Source organism: Capricornis sumatraensis, chromosome 3 (assembly GCF_032405125.1).
Source record: "Capricornis sumatraensis isolate serow.1 chromosome 3, serow.2, whole genome shotgun sequence".
In the NCBI taxonomy this organism is placed as follows: Eukaryota; Metazoa; Chordata; class Mammalia; order Artiodactyla; family Bovidae; genus Capricornis; species Capricornis sumatraensis.
The window spans coordinates 79,111,659-79,134,155 of NC_091071.1; the positions used below are offsets into that span (position 1 = coordinate 79,111,659).

The following is a 22,497-nucleotide window of genomic DNA, read 5'->3' on the forward strand; positions in this document are numbered from 1 at the left end:
AAGTTGGATTCATTTCATTTTTTCAGTGATTCTATCAGATTCCCCCTCCTCATGGTGAGGAGGGGTGAGGTTCAGCCTCAGGCTGTTTTTCTCATTATCATAAGGTGGCTGCCAGCAGCAACAAAGAAATACACATATTCTTTCATATCAGAGTTTCTTTGCTTGTTTGTGACTTTCTCTTAAAAGAGAATTCCTTTTCCCCCTTCCTAGAGACAATTCTAAGCTTGACTGACATAGTCCTGTCTATCTTTGCTGAGCCAATCACTGACTAAGAAGATGGGATCCCCACTTGCTTTAGGCTAATCAACAACTTCCCATTACTCTGGAGTCATTTCCCTAATTCAGAGGTAAGGTGAGGTGAAGTGAAGTCGCTCAGTCGTGTCTCACTCTTTGCGACCCCGTGGACTGTAACCTACTAGGCTTCTCTGTCATGGGATTCTCCAGCCAAGAATACTGGAGTGGATTGCCATTTCCTTCTCCAGGGGATCTTCCCGACCCAGGGATCAAACCCAGGTCTCCCGCATTGAAGGCAGACGCTTTAACCTCTGAGCCACCAGGGAAGCCCAATGTACTGGGTCAGATAATAAATATTTAGCCTTTGCAAGCCATACAATCTCTGTCACAACTATTCAACTCCATTTACATAGTATGAAAGTAGCCACAGACAACATGTACAAATTACCATAACTGTGCTTCAATAAAACATTTTTATGGACACTAAATTTGGATGTCACAAAATTTTCACATTTCAAAATATTGATTTTCTTTTTATTGCTTTTAATAATATAAACTGTAATATTCTTTGTTAGCACACATGCCTAACAAGATCAGGCAGTGGCCATATTTTCACAGACAGCATAATTTGCCAGCCTTTGCTCTATCACTTGGCTGTTTACAGTGGAAAGAGGTAGAATGCATGTCTGGGAATAAGCCATAAAATCCTCTATAATTACCTTCAAAGCCTCTTCTGAAAATGTAGGATGATATATTTAAACTTATATCTCAATTTTTTGGAGACTAGTAGTTATAATACACTTGGATTAATTTGAAATAAAGGAAATGGTAAATTGTCAACATATATGACTTCACACTGCAAGCCTGCCAAGAGTGAAAAACATATATAAAACATGCATCATTGTTGTTGTTTTAGTCGCCAAGTCATGTCCAACTCTTGCAACACCATGGATTGTAACCTGCCAGGATCCTCTGTCCATTTTCCAGGCAAGAATAGTGGAGTGGGTTGACATTTCCTTCTCCAGGTAATCTTCTCCAAATATGCATTATATACTTCATAATAGGAGTTGTAAAGTAGGTTATTCAGATACCATCACACAGCAGTTTTATCTATAAGTCATGATATGTATCCCATGTTTAATATTCTAATCAGAATAAAAATTAATCATATAATAAAACATGTACATGCTTATAATTTTTCATTATTACCAAAGCACAGCTTTCCAGGCTTGAGCACCATGAAAAACAATAAGTCCCTGGCTTAAAAGTTTTTCAGAGATAAGGCCTTCATATAAAACAGTTGTATAAGAGAAAATAAATAGTAAAAAAAAAAAAACAACACCTCATCTGCTCATTAGTCACACAGAAATAAATACACAGTAAACTCCTCGGAAGTAACTGCATCTAGAAATGCCTTAATGAACTATAAAAGTTAATCTACTTGCTTAAAAATATAACTCATACTAAAGGTGGAATTTAAGTACTAAAGGGAGTGTGATTCACTAATCACTTACATTGTTCTCGTCACCACTATAATATACATTAGTATTAACCTTGAAGAATAGGAAAGGATAATGGGTCATAATGGCTTTCAGCCCAGAGTCAAGACCGACCATCTCCACAGGCTCTGATGCCTAAATATCACAGTCTAGCCTGCCAGAGTACAATGCCAGGATCTGATGGTAACAGAAGGAGCAGGAAGAAAAAGGATAAATCGGTCAATCTTCTAGCACTAAACGGGCTCCAGAAAAACAGCATTTGTGTAAAAAGGCCTCAGGAAGTGAAAAAATACTTCTCGTCCTAATAAGGCAACAATGTCACCATGATTAGTCCATTTTGACTATTGAATGAAAGCCTCTAGAGACCATGAGATTCTACAGACTCTATATAAATCTCTGCCTCTTTAAAGATGATCATATAATTGTTTTGTCTTAATAATCTGTTGTCTTAACTTAAAAGATCCTGGAGGAGAAGTGGAGGATAGAGGCTTCTAAATTGTATAGTTCGGTTGACAGTACCAACAGCAGTATGTGTAATAAAAATGGAAACTACCATGGTGCTGGTGCTAAGTCGATTCTGTTGTGTCTGACTCTGCAATCCCATGGACTGTAGCCTGCCAGGATCCTCTGTCCTTGGGATTCTCCAGGCAAGAGTACTGGAATGGGTTGCCATGCCCTTCTTCACGGGATATAAACTACTATAAAATTACTTAATTTCCTCATCAAGAATGGTAAAAGTATAGGCATTCAAAACATATATATGGCTATTCTCATACTCCCAAATCTGCAGAGTATATTCAGTGGAGCAAACTGTGGATTTTCCTTGGATGAAAGATTTTAAACAACAAAAGCTGTTTTAACGAACTGAGATCTATGATTGCTAATCTGTCCATGATACTAACTTGGTTTGGTTTTAATATCTTACCTTCATTGAAAGAATTAGGTTAAAATATAAATACCACAGAGGTAATATTTCCATTATCAATCTTTATAGTGCTGAATTTAAAAGAGATTAACATAGATTACCTATAATTTATATGAATATAATTGAGCAGCATTTTTAATATAATTAATCTCTATATCAAAATAAATTATGATAAGAAAATATATCTGTAGAATCTTGGATTTGAAAAGGTTAAGTAATATTTTGAAGGAATAAGATTAAATTTATTCTCAGTTCCTTAAAACATTGGGAAATAGACATTTTTAAATTAACTTTATCCAGAAGAAAATCCTACTTTAATTACACCAGAAATTCTTGACAGATCTGCCAGATACAAATGGGATTTTCTCCTACTAAGTCTACAAAAATCTCTTTAAGGAATTATTTAAGAGTCAATTAAAAACATATCAGAATACTGATATAAAAATCCTTGACCATTCTAAAACAATATCTGAGCCATATTCCTCTACTAGGAAATGTCTAGAAAACATTAAGCTGTAGAGTCTGTTCATTTACAAAGTACTAGGGCTTAGAACTCTTAAAGATAAACAATTATATCTAGCTCTCACAAGACAAAAACTAATGACTAATATGTTAGTAACTGCCTAATGTACAGAAAAATATAATAAATAAGAGGTGAAGAAAACCTTCCAAATCTCAAAGTTAATCACAATCACTACAGTCCAAAATTATCATGAAATAGAATAAAACAAAATTTATGATTATAGGTTAATTAGAAGAAGCTATTTCCCATTTCCTGCAGGTGTTACCTGTAATATACCACTATTAATCTGTTTATAAAATGGAGGAAATAGTTTCCTCTCTACCTCACAAGGTGTCTTTGATAATAAAATATAGTAACAAATGTGAAATACAAAGTTAGAAGTCTTCAAAATGTAAAACATACTTACTACATACTCAATAATACAGCTAAATTGTCACAAAGTAAAAATAGCAGTAAATAAACAACAAGAAAATAATTACAAGCTATCAGGAGAAAATGTTTTAATCAGATTTTATTGAGGACAGACATAAATACATTTGGATTAAATAAGCCAAATTAAAATTACTCAAAGAGAGAGAATCTCTTCTCATTAATGACTGAAAAGGAACCTAAAGTAACAATCATCTACACAAGTATTTGTAATCATATTTTTCTACATGGTATTAGCTCTAAACTACTGACCTTTTCCGAATGGCAATTTACAGACTGTTGTACATTGAAAATGAGACATTAAAAAAGTTAGTCTACTTTAGAGCCAGAAAGATACAGACTAATTAGAAGAGAATAAAGAATACTAAAAAGCTATTAATATTTGGGGTACAGAGACTTCCATTGAACTACTTTCATTTTTAAGAACAGACTTAGAAAATGTAATCTGCTTTAAAAGACCAGATTCATCACAGCTAACGACCTTTACATATTCTACAGAGCTGAGCCTGGGGAAGAGGGCAGGTTTAGGGAAATGAAACATAAATTTAGACAACAAAACCAAGCTAAGATGACAAGTGTTTTAGTCAAACTATAACAGACTATTCTCCGGTGGAAATAAATTCCTACAGAAGCCATTCGAAATTACATGTTTTAAGAAATTTAAAGCCTGGTAAAACTATGAGGACTACTTTCTGAGGCTAATTTTGTCATGCTGAGGAATTTGACAGCTTCATTAAAAAGAGCCAATATAAAACTCATTTGAATTAATCCATTTTCAAAGGTAATACCATCACTGACTAAGTAGCAGAAATAAACTCCTTATTTTCACAAGACCTTTAACCTTCTGAGTCTCTTCATTTATGAAGGATAATAATAATAGTACTTGGTTCCAAGTCTGTTCTGAGAATCAAAAAGATAGCTGTAGAATTACTAAAAAGAGCTTCCTAAATGGCGAAGTGCTAGGGAAAGCCTTACCATTTCAGTTTTAATTAAAAAATAAAATTTTTATTGGTATCAGCAATACTCCATAATGTAAAGCTAGGAGATGGAGTTGGAGGGCTACTATACCAACATTCTCAGGAAGTTTGCTAATTTCCACATTGTTGTTACATTTGCTAAGTCGTCCAACTCTTTGCAACCCCACAGTAAGTCTTGGTTAATGTGACCTGTTACTGTACCCTGTGTTTTTCCAAAAAGTATGCTGTGTATATTTTATACAGTCATTTAGGCTCTAGTTCTGTATTTTAAAATGTAACTTCCTTCTAAGTGTTGTATGACTGAGGGGAAGGAAGCTTATCTTCCCTGTGTGTGTGTGTTTTGTTTGTGATTTAACAAACAAAATATCTCTCCATGCTTACTTTTTTCCCCACATATTGCAATGTATGTATACCTACTAGCACCAACGACCAAATAAATAATTTTAGAGGAATTAACGACATCCATTTCAAGCCATCTCTTTCTTCAGACAGTCGTTGTAATGCCAAAGAAAGAACATGGAGGTTAAAGTCAGAGGACCTTAAATGGAACTTGCACTGTGAAAGTTTCAGAATTTCTATTTTCTTATTGAATATGGGAGTGACACTTTATGAGGCTATTTGAAGATTAAATTACATACATTATTTTTCTAATACAATATTTTCTCATGTGATCAGAAAACAGTGTTTTGGGTTTTTTCCCCATCCCTACAATATAATTAAGACATTGAAATCTCTCTGAAGTCTTTCTATTCTACAAATAAATTCCACATGGAACTGCTTTTATTTTTTTCCAAACCAGAAATCGTTTTAAAACTGCTTGAGTCCTAGCTTTGTTTCTATTTTGAAAAAACCTTCATTAACCATTTTATTTACACCCTTTCAAAACTCATTTCTGTAGGGGTTTCTTTCATATTATTTTGTTTTTACTAAAATGTGTTTGCTTCCAGATCAAAAGATACAGGAGTTCTTTTCTTTTATTTCCAGAGTAACAGTAAGAAACTTCCTAAATATAACTGCTTGTGTGACAATAGGCTTCTAGTACAAATCATCCGTCCCAGAGGCAAGTCACAGTTTTCAGTTATAAACTAATCTCAGCTATATCACTTGGCTTCCTCTGGAATTCAAGACTTTTAATTCAATTTAAAATAAGTAGAATATAAAAACAAAAGTAAATAATTGGGACCTGATTAAACATAAAAGATTTTGCACAGCAAAGGAAACTATAAGCAAGGTGAAAAGACAAACCTCGGAATGAGAGAAATAGCAAATGAAACAACTGACAAAGGATTAATTTCCAAAATATATAAGCAGCTCATACAACTCAATACTAGGAAAACAAACAACCCAATCAAAAAGTGGGAAAAATACTTCAACAGACATTTCTCCAAAGAAGACATACAGATGGCTAACAAATACATGAAAAGATGCTCAACATCGCTCATTATTAAGAGAAATGCAAATTAAAACCACAATGAGATATCACCTCACACCAGTCACAATGGCCACCATCAAAAAGTCTACAAACAATAAATGCTGGAGAGGGTGTGGAGAAAAGGGAATGCTCTTACACTGTTGGTGGGAATGTAAATTGATACAACCACTATGGAAGACGGTACGGAGATTCCTTAAAAAAACTAGGAATAAAACCACCATAGGACCCAGCAACCCCACTCCTACGCATATACCCTGAAGAAACCAGCATTGAAAAATACATATGTATCCCAATGTTCACTGCAGCACTATTTACAATAGCTAGAACATGGAGGCAACCTAGATGCCCATCAACAGATGAATGGATAAAGAAGTTGTGGTACATATACACAATGGAATATTACTCAGCCATAAAAAGGAATGCATTTTAGTCAGTTCTGATGAGGCAGATGAACCTAGAACCTATTATACCAAATGAAGTGAGTCAGAAAAGGAAAATATCATATTCTATAGCACATATATGGAATCTAGCAAAATGGTTCTGAAGAATTTATTTACAGGGCAGCAATGGATAAACAGACATAGAGAATAGACTTATGGACATGGGGTGAAGGGAGGAGAGAATGAGCTGCATAGAAAGAGTAAAACGAAAGTTTACATTACCATGTGTAAAATAGATAGCCAACAGGAATTTGCTGTATGGCTCAGGAAACTCAAACAGGGGCTCTGTATCAATCTAGACGGGTAGGATGAGGAGGGAGATGGGAGGGAGGTTCAAAACAGAGGGGATATATATATACTTATGGCTGATTCTAATGGAGATGATGGAATTCCGTTGAGCTATTTCAAATCCTGAAAGATGATGCTGTGAAAGTGCTGCACGCAATATGCCAGCAAATTTGGAAAACTCAGCAGTGGCCACAGGACTGGAAAAGGTCAGTTTTCATTCCAATCCCAAAGAAATGCAATGCCAAAGAATGCTCAAACTACTGCACAATTGCACTCATCTCATATGCTAGGAAAGTAATGCTCAAAATTCTCCAAGCCAGGCTTCAGCAATATGTGAACTGTGAACTTCCTGATGTTCAAGCTGGTTTTAGAAAAGGCAGAGGAACCAGAGATCAAATTGCAAACATCTGCTGGTTCATCGAAAAAGCAAGAGAGTTCCAGAAATACATCTATTTCTGCTTTATTGACTATGCCAAAGCCTTTGACTGTGTGGATCACAATCAACTGTGGAAAATTCTGAAAGAGATGGGAATACCAGACCACCTAACCTGCCTCTTTAGAAATCTATATGCAGGTCAGGAAGCAACAGTTAGAAGTGAACATGGAACAACAGACTGGGTTCAAATAGGAACAGGAGTATGTCAAGGCTGTATATTGTCACCCTGCTTATTTAACTTATATGCAGAGTACATCATGAGAAACGCTGGCCTGGAAGAAGCACAAGCTGGAATCAAGATTGCTGGGAGAAATATCAGTAACTTCAGATAGGCAGATGACACCACATTTATGGCAGAAAGTAAAGAAGAACTAGAAAGCCTCTTGATGAAAGTGAAAGAGGAGAGTGAAAAAGTTGGCCTAAAGCTCCACATTCAGAAAACGAAGATCATGGCATCTGGTCCCATCACTTCATGGCAAATAGATGGGGAAACAGTGGAAACAGTGGAAACAGTGTCAGACTTTATTTTTTTGGGCTCCAAAATCACTGCAGATGGTGATCGCAGCCATGAAATTAAAAGACGCTTACTCCTTGGAAGGAAGGTTATGACCAACCTAGATAGCATATTCAAAAGCAGAGATATTACTTTGCCAACAAAAGTCCGCGTAGTCAAGGCTATGGTTTCTCCAGTGGTCATGTATGGATGTGAAAGTTGGACTGTGAAGAAAGCTGAGCACTGAAGAATTGATGCTTTTGAACTGTGGTGTTGGAGAAGACTCTTGAGAGTCCCTTGGACTGCAAGGAGGTCCAATCAGTCCATTCTAAAGGAGATCAGTCCTGGGTGTTCATTGGAAGGAATGATGCTAAAGCTGAAACTCCAGTACTTTGGCCACCACATGCGAAGAGTTGACTCATTGGAAAAGACCCTGGCACTGGGAGGGATTGGGGGCAGGAGGAGAAGGGGACGACAGAGGATGAGATGGCTCGATGGCACCACCAACTTGATGGGCATGAGTTTGAGTGAACTCTGGGAGTTGGTGATGGACAGGGAGGCCTGGTGTGCTGCGATTCATGGGGTCGCAAGAGTTGGACACAACTGAGCGACTCAACTGAACTGAACTGAACTGATGGTTGATTCATCTTGAGGTTTGACAGAAAAAACAAAATTCTGTAAAGCAATTATCCTTCAATAAAAAATAAATTTAAAAAAATGGCCGAGGGCATCCCTAGTGGTCCAATGGCTAAGAATCTCCTGCCAATGTAGGAGACACCGGTTCCATCCCTGGTCTGGAAAAATCCCATACGCTTGGGGCAACTAAGTCGGTATACCACAACTACTGAGCCTGTGCTCCAGAGCTGGTGAGTCACAATCAGTGAGCCCATGTGCTGAAACTACTGAAGCCTGTGCACTTAGAGCTTGGTTCTCCAGAGCAAGAGAAGCCAGAATAAGAAGCCTGTGCACCACAAGCAGAGAGAGCCGGTGCACAGAAACAAAGACCCAGCACACTCATAAATCAATAAATAATTTAAAATAAATTGCCATACTTTTCTGTTCTATTCTAAGCTAATATTTTTCCTATTTATTGAAATTTTTTCATTTGGTTATTTCATGTATCTGAATAATGAAAATAATCAATCTCTAGTTTTATGGATTTTTCTATTTTCTCATGGCTGCCTAATTACATACTATGTTGAAAACCAAAAACAGTATAGTCTAGATAGGAGCCAAGATATATAGGTTCTTGTTCTACTTGCCACTGAAAGTTAGGCCATATATCTTTGAGATTTAACTTCTTTTATCTTAAATGAGGTGGTAAAACAAAGTTATTTTTAAGGTCTCATACATTGATCATGAGAATTAATTTCCTAAAAATTATACATATATAGAATTATAAGGAAAAAAAGAGTAAAAAAATTCAGCTGCACCATAAGGATGAAATAGACTAAGAATAAAAGATATACCTGCAATTTCTTCTAAAGTATTGGCATGCATGTCCAGCAACACAGTTCCATTCAGAATACAACTTCTTAACTCAAATAAGCTGTGCAGTGAAAGAGTAGCCACATAAGGCTTGCTCCACCTTTCCCCTCCATCTTCCACATCTTCTTCAAATTTCAACCACCTATACAAATAAATAATATTATCAGCACATTGAGAGTTACACTGTAGATAAATGAATCTTTATCTCAATAATAAAAGGTAGACACATAAAGATATTGACATTATTTCCTGGTTTCAAGAGTTTTAGAAGTAAAAGCCACCCCAAGACCTCTGGTTTACTTCATTTCAATTACATTTAACATTGTATCTGTCACTGAAAGATATATTGAAAACAAAGAAAAACTTTGTTATTTTTATTAATTTTTTGGCACAGGAGTGGCTAGCAGCTGTTGGGCGGTGCAGGAATGGGAAGCGGCGTGAGGACATACCCCACGTCCAAGGTCAGGAGCAGCGGCTGCACTTTGCTGGAGCAGTCGTGAAGGGATACCCCACGTCCAAGGTAAGAGAAACCCAAGTAAGCAGGTAGGCACTGAGATAGGGCGTCAGAGGGCAGATAGACCAAAACCACAATCACAGACAACTAGCCAATCTGATCACACGGACCACAGCCTTGTCTAACTCATGAAGCTAGTCCGTGCCATATGGGCCTGACAGAATGCAGTCCACTAGAGAAGGGAATGGCAAATCACTTCAATATTCTTGCCTTGAGAACCCCATGAACAGTATGAAAAGGCAAAAAGATAGGACACTGAAAGATGAACTCCCCAGGTCGGTAGGTGCCCAATATGATACTGGAGATCAGTGGAGAAGTAACTTCAGAAAGAATGAAGGGATAGAGCCAAAGCAAAAACAACATCCGGTTGTGGATGTGACTGGTGATAGAAGCAAGGTCCGATGAAGTAAAGAGCAATATTGCATAGGAACTTGGAATGTTAGGTCAATGAATCAAGGCAAACTGGAAGTGGTTAAACAGGAGATGGCAAGAGTGAACATTGACATTCTAGGAATCAGTGAACTAAAATGGACTGGAATGGGTGACTTTAACTCAGATGACTATTTTATCTACTAAGACATGAGTTTGGGTAAACTCCGGGAGTTGGTGATGGATACGGAAGCCTGGTGTGCTGCGATTCATGGGGTCGCAAAGAGTCAGACACAACTGAGTGACTGAACAGAACTGAACTGAACTGTGGGCAGGAATCCCTTAGAAGAAATGGAGCAGCTATCATAGTCAACAAAAGAGTCCAAAATGCAGTACTTGGATGCAATCTCAAAAACGACAGAATGATCTCTCTTCGTTTCCAAAGAAAACCATTCAACATCACGGTAATCCAAGTCTATGCCTTGACCAGTAACACTGAAGAAGCTAAAGTTGAATGGTTCTGTGAAGATCTACAAGACCTTTTAGAACTAATATCCAAAAAAGATGTGGTTTTCATTATAGAGGACTGGAATGAAAAAGAGGGAAGTCAGGAAACACCTGGAGTAACAGGCAAATTTGGCATTGGAATACAGAATGAAGAAGGCAAAGGCTAATAGTGTTTTGCTAAGAGAATATCCTGGTCATAGCAAACACCCTATAAAAACAACACAAGAGAAGACTCTACACATGGACATCACCAGATGGTTGACACCGATATCAGATAGATTATATTCTTTGCAGCCAAAGATAGAGAAGCTCTATACAGTCAACAAAAACAAGACTAGGAGCTGACTGTGGCTCAGATCATGAACGCCTTATTGCCAAATTCAGACTCAAATTGAAAAAAATGGGGAAAACCACTAAACCATTCAGGTATGACCTAAATCAAATCCCTTATGATTATACAGTGGAAGTAACAAATAGATTTAAGGGACTAGATCTGATAGACAGAGTGCCTGATGAACTATGGACAAAGGTTCGTGACATTGTACTGGTGACTTCTATCACGAGTCACCATCGAGACAGGGATCAAGACCATCCCTAGGAAAAAGAAATGCAAAAAAGCAAAATGGCTGTCTGAGGAGGCCTTATAAATAGCTGTGAAAAGAAGAGAAGCAAAAAGCAATGGAGAAAAGGAAAGATACACCAATTGAATGCAGAGCTCCAAAGAATAGCAAGGAGAGATAAGAAAGCCTTTCTCAGTGATCAATTCAAAGAAATAGAGGAAAACAACAGAATGGGAAAGACTAGAATCTCTTCAAGAAAATTAGAGATACCAAGGGAACACTTCATGCAAAGATGGGCTCAATAAAGGACAGAAATGGTATGGACCTGACAGAAGCAGAAGATATTAAGAAGAGGTGGCAAGAATACACAGAAGAACTGTACAAAAAAGATCTTCATGACCAAGATAATCACGATGGTGTGATCACTCACTTAGAGCCAGACATCCTGGAATGTGAAGTTAAGTGGGCCTTAGGAAGCATCACTATAAACAAAGCTAGTGGAGCTGATGGAATTCCAGTTGAGCTATTTCAAATCCTGAAAGATGATGCTGTGAAAGTGCTTCACTCAGTATGTCAGCAAATTTGGAAAAGTCAGCAGTGGCCACAGGACTGGAAAAGGTCAGTTTTCATTTCAATCCCAAAGAAAAGCAATGCCAAAGAATATTCAAAGTGAAAGGAAAGTGAAGTCGCTCAGTTGTGTCGGACTCTTTGCGACCCCGTGGACTGTAGCCTACCAGGCTCCTCTGCCCATGGGATTTTCCAGGCAATAGTACTGGAGTGGATTGCCATTTCCTTCTCCAGTGGATCTTCCTGATCCAGGGATGGAACCCAGGTCTCCCGCATTGTAGACAGATGCTTTACCATCTGAGCCACCAGGGAAGTCCATAAGAATGTTCAAACTACCGCACAATTGCACTCATCTCACACGCTAGGAAAGTAATGCTAAAAATTCTCCAAGCCAGGCTCAGCAATACGTGAAACCGTGAACTTCCAGATATTCAAGCTGGTTTTAGAAAAGGCAGAGGAACCAGAGATCAAATTGCAAACATCTGCTGGTTCATCAAAAAAGCAAGAGAGTTCCAGAAATACATCTATTTCTGCTTTATTGACTATGCCAAAGCCTTTGACTGTGTGGATCACAATAAACTGTGGAAAACTCTGAAAGAGATGGGAATACCAGACCACCTGACCTGCCTCTTGAGAAACCTATATGCAGGTCAGGAAGCAACAGTTAGAACTGGACATGGAACAACAGACTGGTTCTAAATAGGAAAAGGAGTACATCAAGGCTGTATATTGTCACCCTGCTTATTAAAATTATATGCAGAATACATCATGGGAAATGCTGGGCTGGATGAAGCACAAGCTGAAATCAAGATTTCTGGGAGATATATCAATAACCTCAGATATGCAGATGATACCACCCTTATGGCAAAAAGTTAAGAAGAACTAAAGAGCCTATTGAGGAAAGTGAAAGAGGAGAGTGAAAAAGTTGGCTTAAAGCTCAACATTCAGAAAACGAAGATCATGGCATCTGGTCCCATCACTTCATGGCAAATAGATGAGAAACAGTGGAAACAGTGTCAGACTTTATTTTTTTGGGCTCCAAAATCACTGCAGATGGTGACTGCAGCCATGAAATTAAAAGACGCTTACTCCTTAGAATGAAAGTTATGACCAACCTAGACAGCATATTAAAAAGCAGAGACATTACTTTGCCAACAAAGGTCCATCTAGTCCATGGTTTTTTCAGTAGTCATATGGATGTGAGAGTTGGACTACAAAGAAAGCTGAGTGCCAAAGAATTACGCTTTTGAACTGTGATGTTGGAGAAGACTCTTGAGAGTCCCTTGGACTGCAAGGAGATCCAACCAGTCCATCCTAAAGGAGATCAGTCATGGGTGTTCATTGTAAGGTCTGATGTTGAAGCTGAAACTCCAATACTTTGGCCACCTGTTGTGAAAAGCTGACTCATTGGAAAAGACCCTGATGTTGGGAAAGATTGAGGGCAGGAGGAGAAGGGAACGACAGAGGATGAGGTTGTTGCATGGCTCTGCAACTCAATGGACATGAGTTTGGATGAACTCCGTGAGTTGGTGATGGGCAGGGAGGCCTGGCGTGCTCGGTTCATGTGGTCGCAAAGAGCCGGACACGACTGAGTGACTGAATTGAACTGAACTGAGAATTATATTAATATAAGTGTTTAATCGGTCTTCCCTGGTGGCTCAGTGGTAGAGAATCTGCCTGCTAGTACAGAAGATGTGGGTTTGATCCCTGAATTGGGAAGATCTCCAGAATAAAATGGCAATCCACTGCAGTATACTTGCCTGGGAAATATCACAGACAGAGGAGCCTGGTGGGCTACAGTCCATGGGGTGGCAAGAGTCAGACAGTACTTAGCAAGTAAACAACAACAAATGTTTATTCAGTGGTCACAGGGAAACTGTAATAGAACTAATAAAGAGAATATACTTCATGGAATGATAATAAAATGCAAAAGGAAATGAAAGAGTAGTCATTTTTATTTAGTGGAAGGTCTAAAAACAATATATGAATCTTTTGAAAATTTTGCCCTTCGATTTTTAGAGAAACTAGTATATTTGGGGATTATTCTGCAGGAAAAATACTTTTAGGCCTGCTTGAATAAAATCTTGTGATTGCAGTCACTTCTAGGGACTAAATCTATGAGAACTGAGCTCAGATTGCATTACCTAAGTGTTCCTGCCAGGGCTAAGAATAGAAGACTCTTGATATACAGTGCCAAATGGGAAACCATTGCCTTCTCAGAGTGAAATGAACAGTAATATCTGAGATTTTTTTCTAACTAAGATAAATGGAAGGAATAAAGAGAAACTGATGACTTTACTGCTTGGCAGAAATACTAAATATCTTATTCTTTTAAGTACTTCCTTTAAAATCTCAGCAGATAACCAATTTAATTCCACCATTTCTAACAAACCCTCACCTAAATGCCTCTCCTTCCTTCACTCCATACCATCTTCCTCATTTTTTTCCCTCTCCTTGTCACTTTTGCCCTAACTTCCTCTTGCCATGCAATATCACTTAAATTTCCTCTCTATATGATATTTTATTACTGTTTTACATTAAAAAATTATACATTCAAACACTCCAACTCCAACAGAGGACAAGTATGTTGTCTAGTAAAGAATCAGTATATTGGCCAGCTAAAAAAGCTAACCAAAAGGGCTAGTCAGAAAGATTAATGTGTAGAGTTCCAAGAAAGATAAAGAAACTCTGGATCTGTTCTTAGTGTTCAAGGACCAAAATGTCAGGAAGTAAAAAGGAAATTAATAGGGAAAAATGGCTATGTCTGCCACAAGTTTAGAGAGGGGAGTATGCCTACGCCTATCATGAGTTTATAGAATGTTTGAAGGTTGAAAAAACTTACACTTGAGCACAAAAGGCTGACAGCATCTCTTCAAATGGTGGCAATATTATAGCAATTTTATATATACATCTATATACAACATATATATGTATTTTTGCCTACACAATTTTTACCCCTTTCGGGGTCATTATGCATCAGAGACCATGTGACAGTCATTAATACAGCTCATCAACTACAGCTTAGCAACCGAACAACAAAAGATTCAGTAACTGCCCCCATAATCAAAATATGTAACTGTTCCATCATCACAAATGAGCTTCCCTTATATTCTTAGTCTTCACCCTGTTTCTGTCCCCTAGTAATCATTAATCTTTTCTTCATCACTATAGTTTTGTCATTTTGAGGACATTCAGTCCACTTCAGTTCAGTTCAGTCGCTCAGTCATGTCTGACTCTTTGCAACCCCATGAATCGCAGCACGCCAAGCCTCCCTGTCCATCACCAACTCCTGGAGTTCACTCAAACTCACGTCCATCGAGTCGGTGATACCATCCAGCCATCTCATCCTCTGTCACCCCCTTCTCCTCCTGCCCACAATCCCTCCCTCCCAGCATCAGGGTCTTTTCCAATGAGTCAACTCTTCGCATGAGGTGGCCAAAGTACTGGGGTTTCAGCTTCAGCATCAGTCCTTCCAATGAACACCCAGGACTGATCTCCTTTAGGATGGACTGGTTGGACCTCCCTGCAGTCCAAGGGACTCTCAAGAGTTTTCTCCAACACCACAGCTCAAAAGCATCAATTCTTCGGCGCTCAGCTTTCGTCACAGTCCAAGTCTCACATCCATACGTGACCAGTGGAAAAACCATAGCCTTGACTAGACAGACCTTTGTTGGCAAAGTGCGTAATCATACAGTTTGCAACTTTTGGAGATAGACATCTTTCACTAAAGCACAATGTCTTTGAGATCTGTCGAAGCTGTTGTATATATCAGTAGATTGTTCCTTTTTATTGGTGAGAAGATTTCCACTGTATGGATGTATCAGTTTATTTAACCACTCACCCAATGAAGAATGAGTTGTTTATAGGTTTTTGCTATCACAAATGAAGCTGCCATGAACATTCATGTAGAGGTTTTTGTGTGAATGTGTTTTCATCTCTCTAGGGTAAATGCCCAAGACTATGATTGCTGAGTCCTATTTACTAATACATGCTTAGTTTTATAAGAAACTGTCAAACTGTTTTCTAGAGTAGTGCTACCATTTTACATTTGTGCCAGTAATAGCGGAGAGATCCAGTCTCTTGAATCCTCACCAGCATTTGCTATTATGACTATTTTTTAATCTTAGTTATTCTCTTAGGTGTGCAGTGGTATCTCACAGTGGTTTTAATTTACATTTCTCTAATGACTTATGATTTTGAACACTGTTTACATCTCTATTTGCGACGTGTTATCTCTTCTCTGAAAGGTTTTTTGTTTGTTTGCTTGTTTTTGCACATTTTCCTAATTGATTTGTTTTTATACTGTTGAACTTTGTAGCTCTTTACATATTCTGGACATAATATTTTAGTCAAATATGTGGTTTGCAAATATTTTCTCTCTGTCAGTAGTTTGTCTTCATCCTCTAACAGGTTGTTTTTTACACAGCAAAAAGTTTTTAATTCCAATGAAGTCAAATTTAAAAATATTTTCTTTTAGTTAAAAGATTGTGCTTTCAATATCATGTCTAAAAACTCATCTTCTAGCCCTTGGTCCTGAAGATCTTCTCCTACATTTCTCTAACGTTTGTACAGCTTTATGTTTTACATTGAGATTTACAATTTATTTTGAATTAACATTGTGTACACTGTTAAGTTTATATTGAAATTAATTTTTTTTTTTACTTATAGAACTCTAATTGTGCTAGTACCATTTTTTGAAAAGACAATTCTTCCTTCACCTTTGTCAAAAATCGCTTAGTTGAACTTGGATTCAGTTCACTCGCTCAGTCGTGTGCGACTCTTTGCGACCCCATGAATTGCAGCACACCTGGCCTCCCAGGCATCACCAACTCCCGGAGTTCACTCAAACTCATGTCCATTGAATCGGTGATGCCATCCAACCATCTCATCCACTCTCGTCCCCTTCTCCTCCCACCTTCAATCTTTCTTTTCAAATGAGTCAACTCTTTGCATCAGGTGGCCAAAGTATTGCAGTTTGAGTTTCAACATCAATCCTTCCAATGAATATTCAGGACTGATTTCCTTTAGGATGGACTGGTTGGATCTCCTTGCAGTCCAAGGGATTCTCAAGAGTCTTCTCCAACACCGTAGAACTTGAGTTAGTCTATCTTAATTCTCTATTCTGTTCCATTGATCTACATGTCTCTGAAAAGACATTTTAAAAACAAAACTACTTCCTTTAGAATAATGTCCTTCAAATTTAGAGTTTGGTCTTTCAGAAAAGAATGGAGACTCTTGGGAGTTTCATGCAGTTTGGATGACCAAATATAAGTTATATGCATGGATGGTTTGATATAACCATTATGAGTATTTCAGGAGGAAACATCAGATGCTTCCCATAAAAAGGAACCCACAAGTTACAAATATCAAGTTACTAAACACTTCAAGATTCAGTGCTTTATGCCAACTCCAGAATGATGCCAAAAGCTTTGAAAGATATTTAAATGAATATATTTTAAAGATATATACGTATATCTCTCTTTTCTGTTTTTCATTCCATTTCATACTCTAAAGATAGAAATTAGCAGGCCTGAGAACACACCAAATCCTGTTTCAAGATCTGTAGTCACTGAATATACTGTCAGTTGCAAAATGCCTGACTGCAGTTAATGACCTAAACTGCTGTAATTTATTCCAGTTTATTCCAATAAACTCAGCTGACACTTGTTTGACTAGCAAACCAAAACAAACAGGAGTCTCATGAGCATGAATGAGATGTGAAAGACAATAAGAAAAACTGAAATTGTAGGCCAATTGCATGATATTTTCTATGGGGGAAGGGTGGATTTAAACTCTTCGAGTTTATTTTCATTTCCGTCAGTAACTCTGGGTCTGTTTTCATCCATAATTAACACATTGGAATCTCTTTCTACTAAGCAACAGCAACATAAAATAGGTGTTTCCTGAATTCTTTGAGGATTAAGTTGATGATAATCTCCTCTACAATACACATATAAGAAATCTACAAAATAAAATTCTTCTGTAAATTAGAAATGGACTTTTTCTATGGAATTTAACTCTTTCTGTTTATTTTATTCTCACTAATTCAGTTTAACTTTTCTAATAATTTTATTCTCTGATTCTATCCAAATAGGGAGTTCCTGTATCCTCTAAAATCATAGCCTTGGGGAATGTCATGAATTTTCAAGAGAAAACATCTTTTTATGGGGTAGAGTTAAGGATATTGAGGGTTAAAAGGGAACATGGTTAGGATAGGGGCTGGAGAATAACATATGTGATCATAAAGTGCCTATTTCAAGGGGAAAGGGAAAATAAAATATATCCAAACTTAGAGTTTATTGACATTAGCTGTTCTTAACCATATTATTTTCATACCTTACACTCCACTGAAAAATCTTGATGACTTGAACCTCTACCAATTTTAAATATTGAATACCTCCACATCATGAATAAAACTGGTTTGATTTAATCATCCTTTTCCACATTACTATCTATGTATCATCAAATCCCTTGGTTTGCCTCTGCTAAGCTCATTTGTGGGAAACATTTTTAAAGGGCAACCACAGTGAGTCAAACATGTTGTTTCCACCATTGCACAGCTGTGGTACCTTTGCGTACTTTTCTATTAATAACATTACATGTTATTTATAAGTAGGACATTGTAATTGTGCTGATTTCATGAGCCCAGTCATATGGCTTCTTTTGGGGTCTTTAAAAGTGAACAGCTGGTTTTCACAAACATTTATTAAATAATTATGATTCAAAACTTAGCTTCAAAATCTAAAACTTTACCTAAGCTTTAATTGGCAACAACAGTGGGCATGAAAATTCTAGGTGTGATATATGGCAGGTGCAATGTGCTGATAAAATATCCTTTTTAATTTCTACTATTAGGGTGAAAAATTTTAATTACCCTTGGAATACTAATCAAAAGAAAGAAATAGTTCAAATGGTTAGGCTAATAATCTATTAGAATTAAACTGCATTTGAAAAATCAGATGGAGTCATGAAGTAACTAAAATTAGTCTTTTTAGATGAACTAGGTTATCCAGAACAAAATTACTTTCACCACTTTAAAACCTACTTCATTTCTAAGTCCTCAATAAATATGTTCTGTTCTTTCCTGAAGTACTGTGCTTCAGCCAAAATTTACTACTCTTCTCTTCAATGTCTGTTACTATTTTGACTGCTTATCAGATGTTTATTTGAACCTCAAATATATGCACCAGAAGCAGGGCTAAGAACACAGGTCCTACCTAATAATACTAGAGCATACTAATAATTAACTAGATCATCTCTTACATTCTTTATAAATAAGTAGCAACATTTTTGGTGACTTAGAATAAAATGTTATTCAAGTTAATCCATTAGAGCATGATAAAACCTTACCTGCTCAACTGTGATAGGCAGAGAGCTAGATTCTGGTATTACTCTGCTATCTCTTAGCTTGAAGAGAGTGGGAAAGTTACAAGAAGTTAGTGTTTAAAAGGAATAGATCACCATTTGATCTAGAAGGTAAAAAAACTCTAGATTTTTATGTCAGAACACATATTCCTATCTTAATTCTCTGCTCTATTCTGAGGGATGAGAAAGAAGAAATACATTTTTTTAAAGATGCTGCCAAGAAGTAATTCTCAGCAATTGATTAAAGAAACTGTAATCAGAGCTATACAGTCATCATAACCATCAATCTTCTTCGTTTAAGTCAGCCAGGAACGCTTGTTTCTTAGAACTAGTTGAGGATGGATGATTCTAGCCTTAAACAGGGAGGTTTGTACTTTAAATTCCTTATCAACAACTTTTCATCATAAAAGAGCAAAATTTATAAAACTAGTTGGTGGAGAATACTATCATATATTGTTTTTCTGTCATCAAAAAAGATGAGCACACATATTATGTCTTTGAAAATAGTACTTAGGTTTTGATGCAGTTGGAAGAAAAAAATTAGGCAGATGGTTCTTAATCTTAAAATTTTCCAGGTCATATATTAATAAAAACTGTTTCAAATTTAGTTCTATATTTAAAATATTATAATAGCATTAGAAAGAATTTAATTTATATATATTTTTTCATTAAAAAGGGTAATTCACACAGAATAACATACCCTAGTTTTAAGGCATTAAAAAACACAAATAACAAAAATGAATGACTTGAAATAAAACCAGTAAAGGAAATAAACAGCTAGTTCTCTGGAAAAACATAAAAACATATGAAAAGATGTTCAATCTCACTAATAATTAAAAATACAACAAAGATTAAAACAATGAAATTGATTTTGCACCTATAAAGTTAGCTAAAATTTTTACAAGTTTGATGATTTTTGGTAGTGTGCTGCAATTCATGGGGTCACAAAGAGTCAGACATGACTGAGCGACTGAACTGAACTGAACTTGAACATTCTTTGGTATTGCCTTTCTTTGGGACTGGAATGAAAACTGACCTTTTCCAGTGTTGGGGCCACTGCTGAGTTTTCCAGATTTGCTGCCATATTGAGTGCAGCACTTTCACAGCATCATCTTTTAAGATTTGAAATAGCTCAACTGGAATTCCATCACCTCCACTAGCTTGTTCGTAATGATGTTTCCTTTAAGGCTCACTTGACTTTGCATTCCAGGATGTCTGGCTCTAGGTGACTGATCACACCATCGTGGTTATCTGGGTCATGAAGATCTTTTTTGTATAGTTCTTCTGTGTATTTTTGCCACCTCTTTATATCTTCTGCTTCCCTTAGGCCCATACCATCTGTCCTTTATTTTTCCCATCTTTGTATGAGATGTTTCCTTGGTGTCTCTACCTTTCTTGGAGTGCTCTCTAGTCTTTCCCATTTTATTGTTAACCCTATGTATGCCTGCAGTTCCTTGTGCACAGCTGGATCACAGCATTCATTATACAGTATTCACTACTTTGTTTACTTATCTAAATCCCGCATTAGAGGTGAGGTTCTTAAAAGAAAGATCTAAGTTGTTTGTTTTCCTTGTTTGGCTGCACAGAGCAGCTTGTATGATCTTTGTTCCCCAACCAGGGACTGAACTCGGGCCCTCTGCAGTGAAAGCATGAAGTCCTAACCACTGAACAGCCAGGGTATTCGCTAAGATTTTTGTTGTTGTTGCTGTCCTATTGCATTTAGCACACAATAGAACATAAATGTTAGAAAAGAAGAATGAAAAAATAAATGCAAATTTATTTATTTTGCAAATAAATTTATTGTATTTATAAGTAAATAAATGCAAATTTATTGCTCTTTTATCACAAGTCATCAAATGGCAATATAGAAATATTCATTGTAAGTGACAGAAAAAGTAATCCTTTAAGAATTATTTTTTAAAAACCACTATGTTTAAATGTATACATTTCATAGAAACACATTACAAATATTTTTACCCTCAACAAATAGTACATAAATCCAGGACTCCACCTAAAATCTCTTAAAATTTTTGTCCTTTTTTTAAAAAGTCCCACATAATATTACCAGTTGGAGGACAAGTTAATAATTGAAAAGACACAAATAAATTACTGTTAGATAGCTATTGTTTCCCTGATGACACACAAATTATGCTACTGTTTGTCTTTAAGACTGCAGCTGCTGCTGATTCTGCATCACTGTTTACTATAATTACAGCATTCGGATTTCATTCTGACCCATATGCCATTATAGGCTATGCCCAGGCCAGATGAGCAATATCAGAAATCAGCAGCACTGATGGATGTTTGCAAAGTTGTGGCAACAGAAATCTCTTTTTTCTAATAGTATTAAAATTCCTTAGTATCACTTCCCCCTTCAACCAAAAATTCCTCACCTGGCTGTTTCTCGCCACTCAGCATCCTCACCTTCACGCCAGCAAATCTCATCGAGTTCTGTGAAGAGGTCATGAGGAATGTGCTCCTCATCATCATCCTCAGTCCCAAGAATAAACTGTACTCGCTGTGACGGGGTGTCTATGGATGCCAGAGACAAGAACACGCATCAACAAGACCTGGAGCTGTGAATGTCCCAGTTACCATCTTCACACCACTCGCATCTCCCCGACCGCAGCACTCACCCAGAATAGACTTGAGAAATTAAGATGAACTCAGTATTACATTAAGTCCAGTAAAATATGGGATCGTAAACACATAAAATGTAAGTATATAATGTACTATATTATCAAAGATAAAATCAAACGTGATGATTATTTTGGATTACTTAAGCATCATGGAAGATATTTCCACATCTCTCATAAACACATGCACTGTTTCTCTCATCACATTGCTACACTTTATGGTCATATTCAGAAGAGCAGACTATGATAAAATTCACTTATATTAAAACTGTGCTGAATATAACTCACCAAAAAGAACTCCTTTGCGAGGCTTCTTGACAATTACACCCTTATCCTTCCCTTCACCCCTTGCAACCATTAATCTGGTCCCTACTGCTATAGTTTTGCCTTTTACAGAATGCCATACAAGTGGAAACATATGGTGTATAGCTTTTAGAGACTGTTATTCACTTACCAATATGCCTTTAAGGTTTTGAAATTTATCTGTGTCACGGAATATATCAGTAATTCATTCGTTTTATTGCTAAGTAATAGTCCATTATATGAATGTACCTTGTTTTGCTTATCTATTCATTTGTTGAAGGATATTAAATTTACAGTTTTTTCAATTATGAATAGAACTGCTATAAATATTCTAAATTTTTGTGTGAGTGTAAATTTTTATTCTCTGGGGTAAATACCTAGGAGTAGAATTGTTGGGTTACCTGGTAAATATATGTTCAATCAATACATTAGTGAAAATTATAAAACTTTACTGAATGATATAAAAGTAGACCTAAATAAATGAATATATTTATATTAATGGAAAAGCCCAA

At 36.7% G+C, this 22,497-nt stretch overlaps 1 protein-coding gene across 3 annotated transcripts in view; it reads right to left on the bottom strand.

The window, feature by feature from the left end:
• The window catches only part of SLC4A10 (solute carrier family 4 member 10), a 240,345-nt gene that overhangs the window by 140,435 nt on the left and 77,413 nt on the right, over window positions 1–22,497 (bottom strand). For all 3 annotated transcript variants that reach the window (XM_068969333.1, XM_068969332.1, XM_068969334.1), the window contains 2 exons: window positions 21,440–21,578; window positions 9,146–9,306 (listed from right to left, as the gene is read on the bottom strand). In XM_068969333.1, the coding sequence (XP_068825434.1) occupies window positions 9,146–9,306; window positions 21,440–21,578 (300 nt within the window). The remainder of the gene's footprint in view (window positions 1–9,145; window positions 9,307–21,439; window positions 21,579–22,497) is intronic.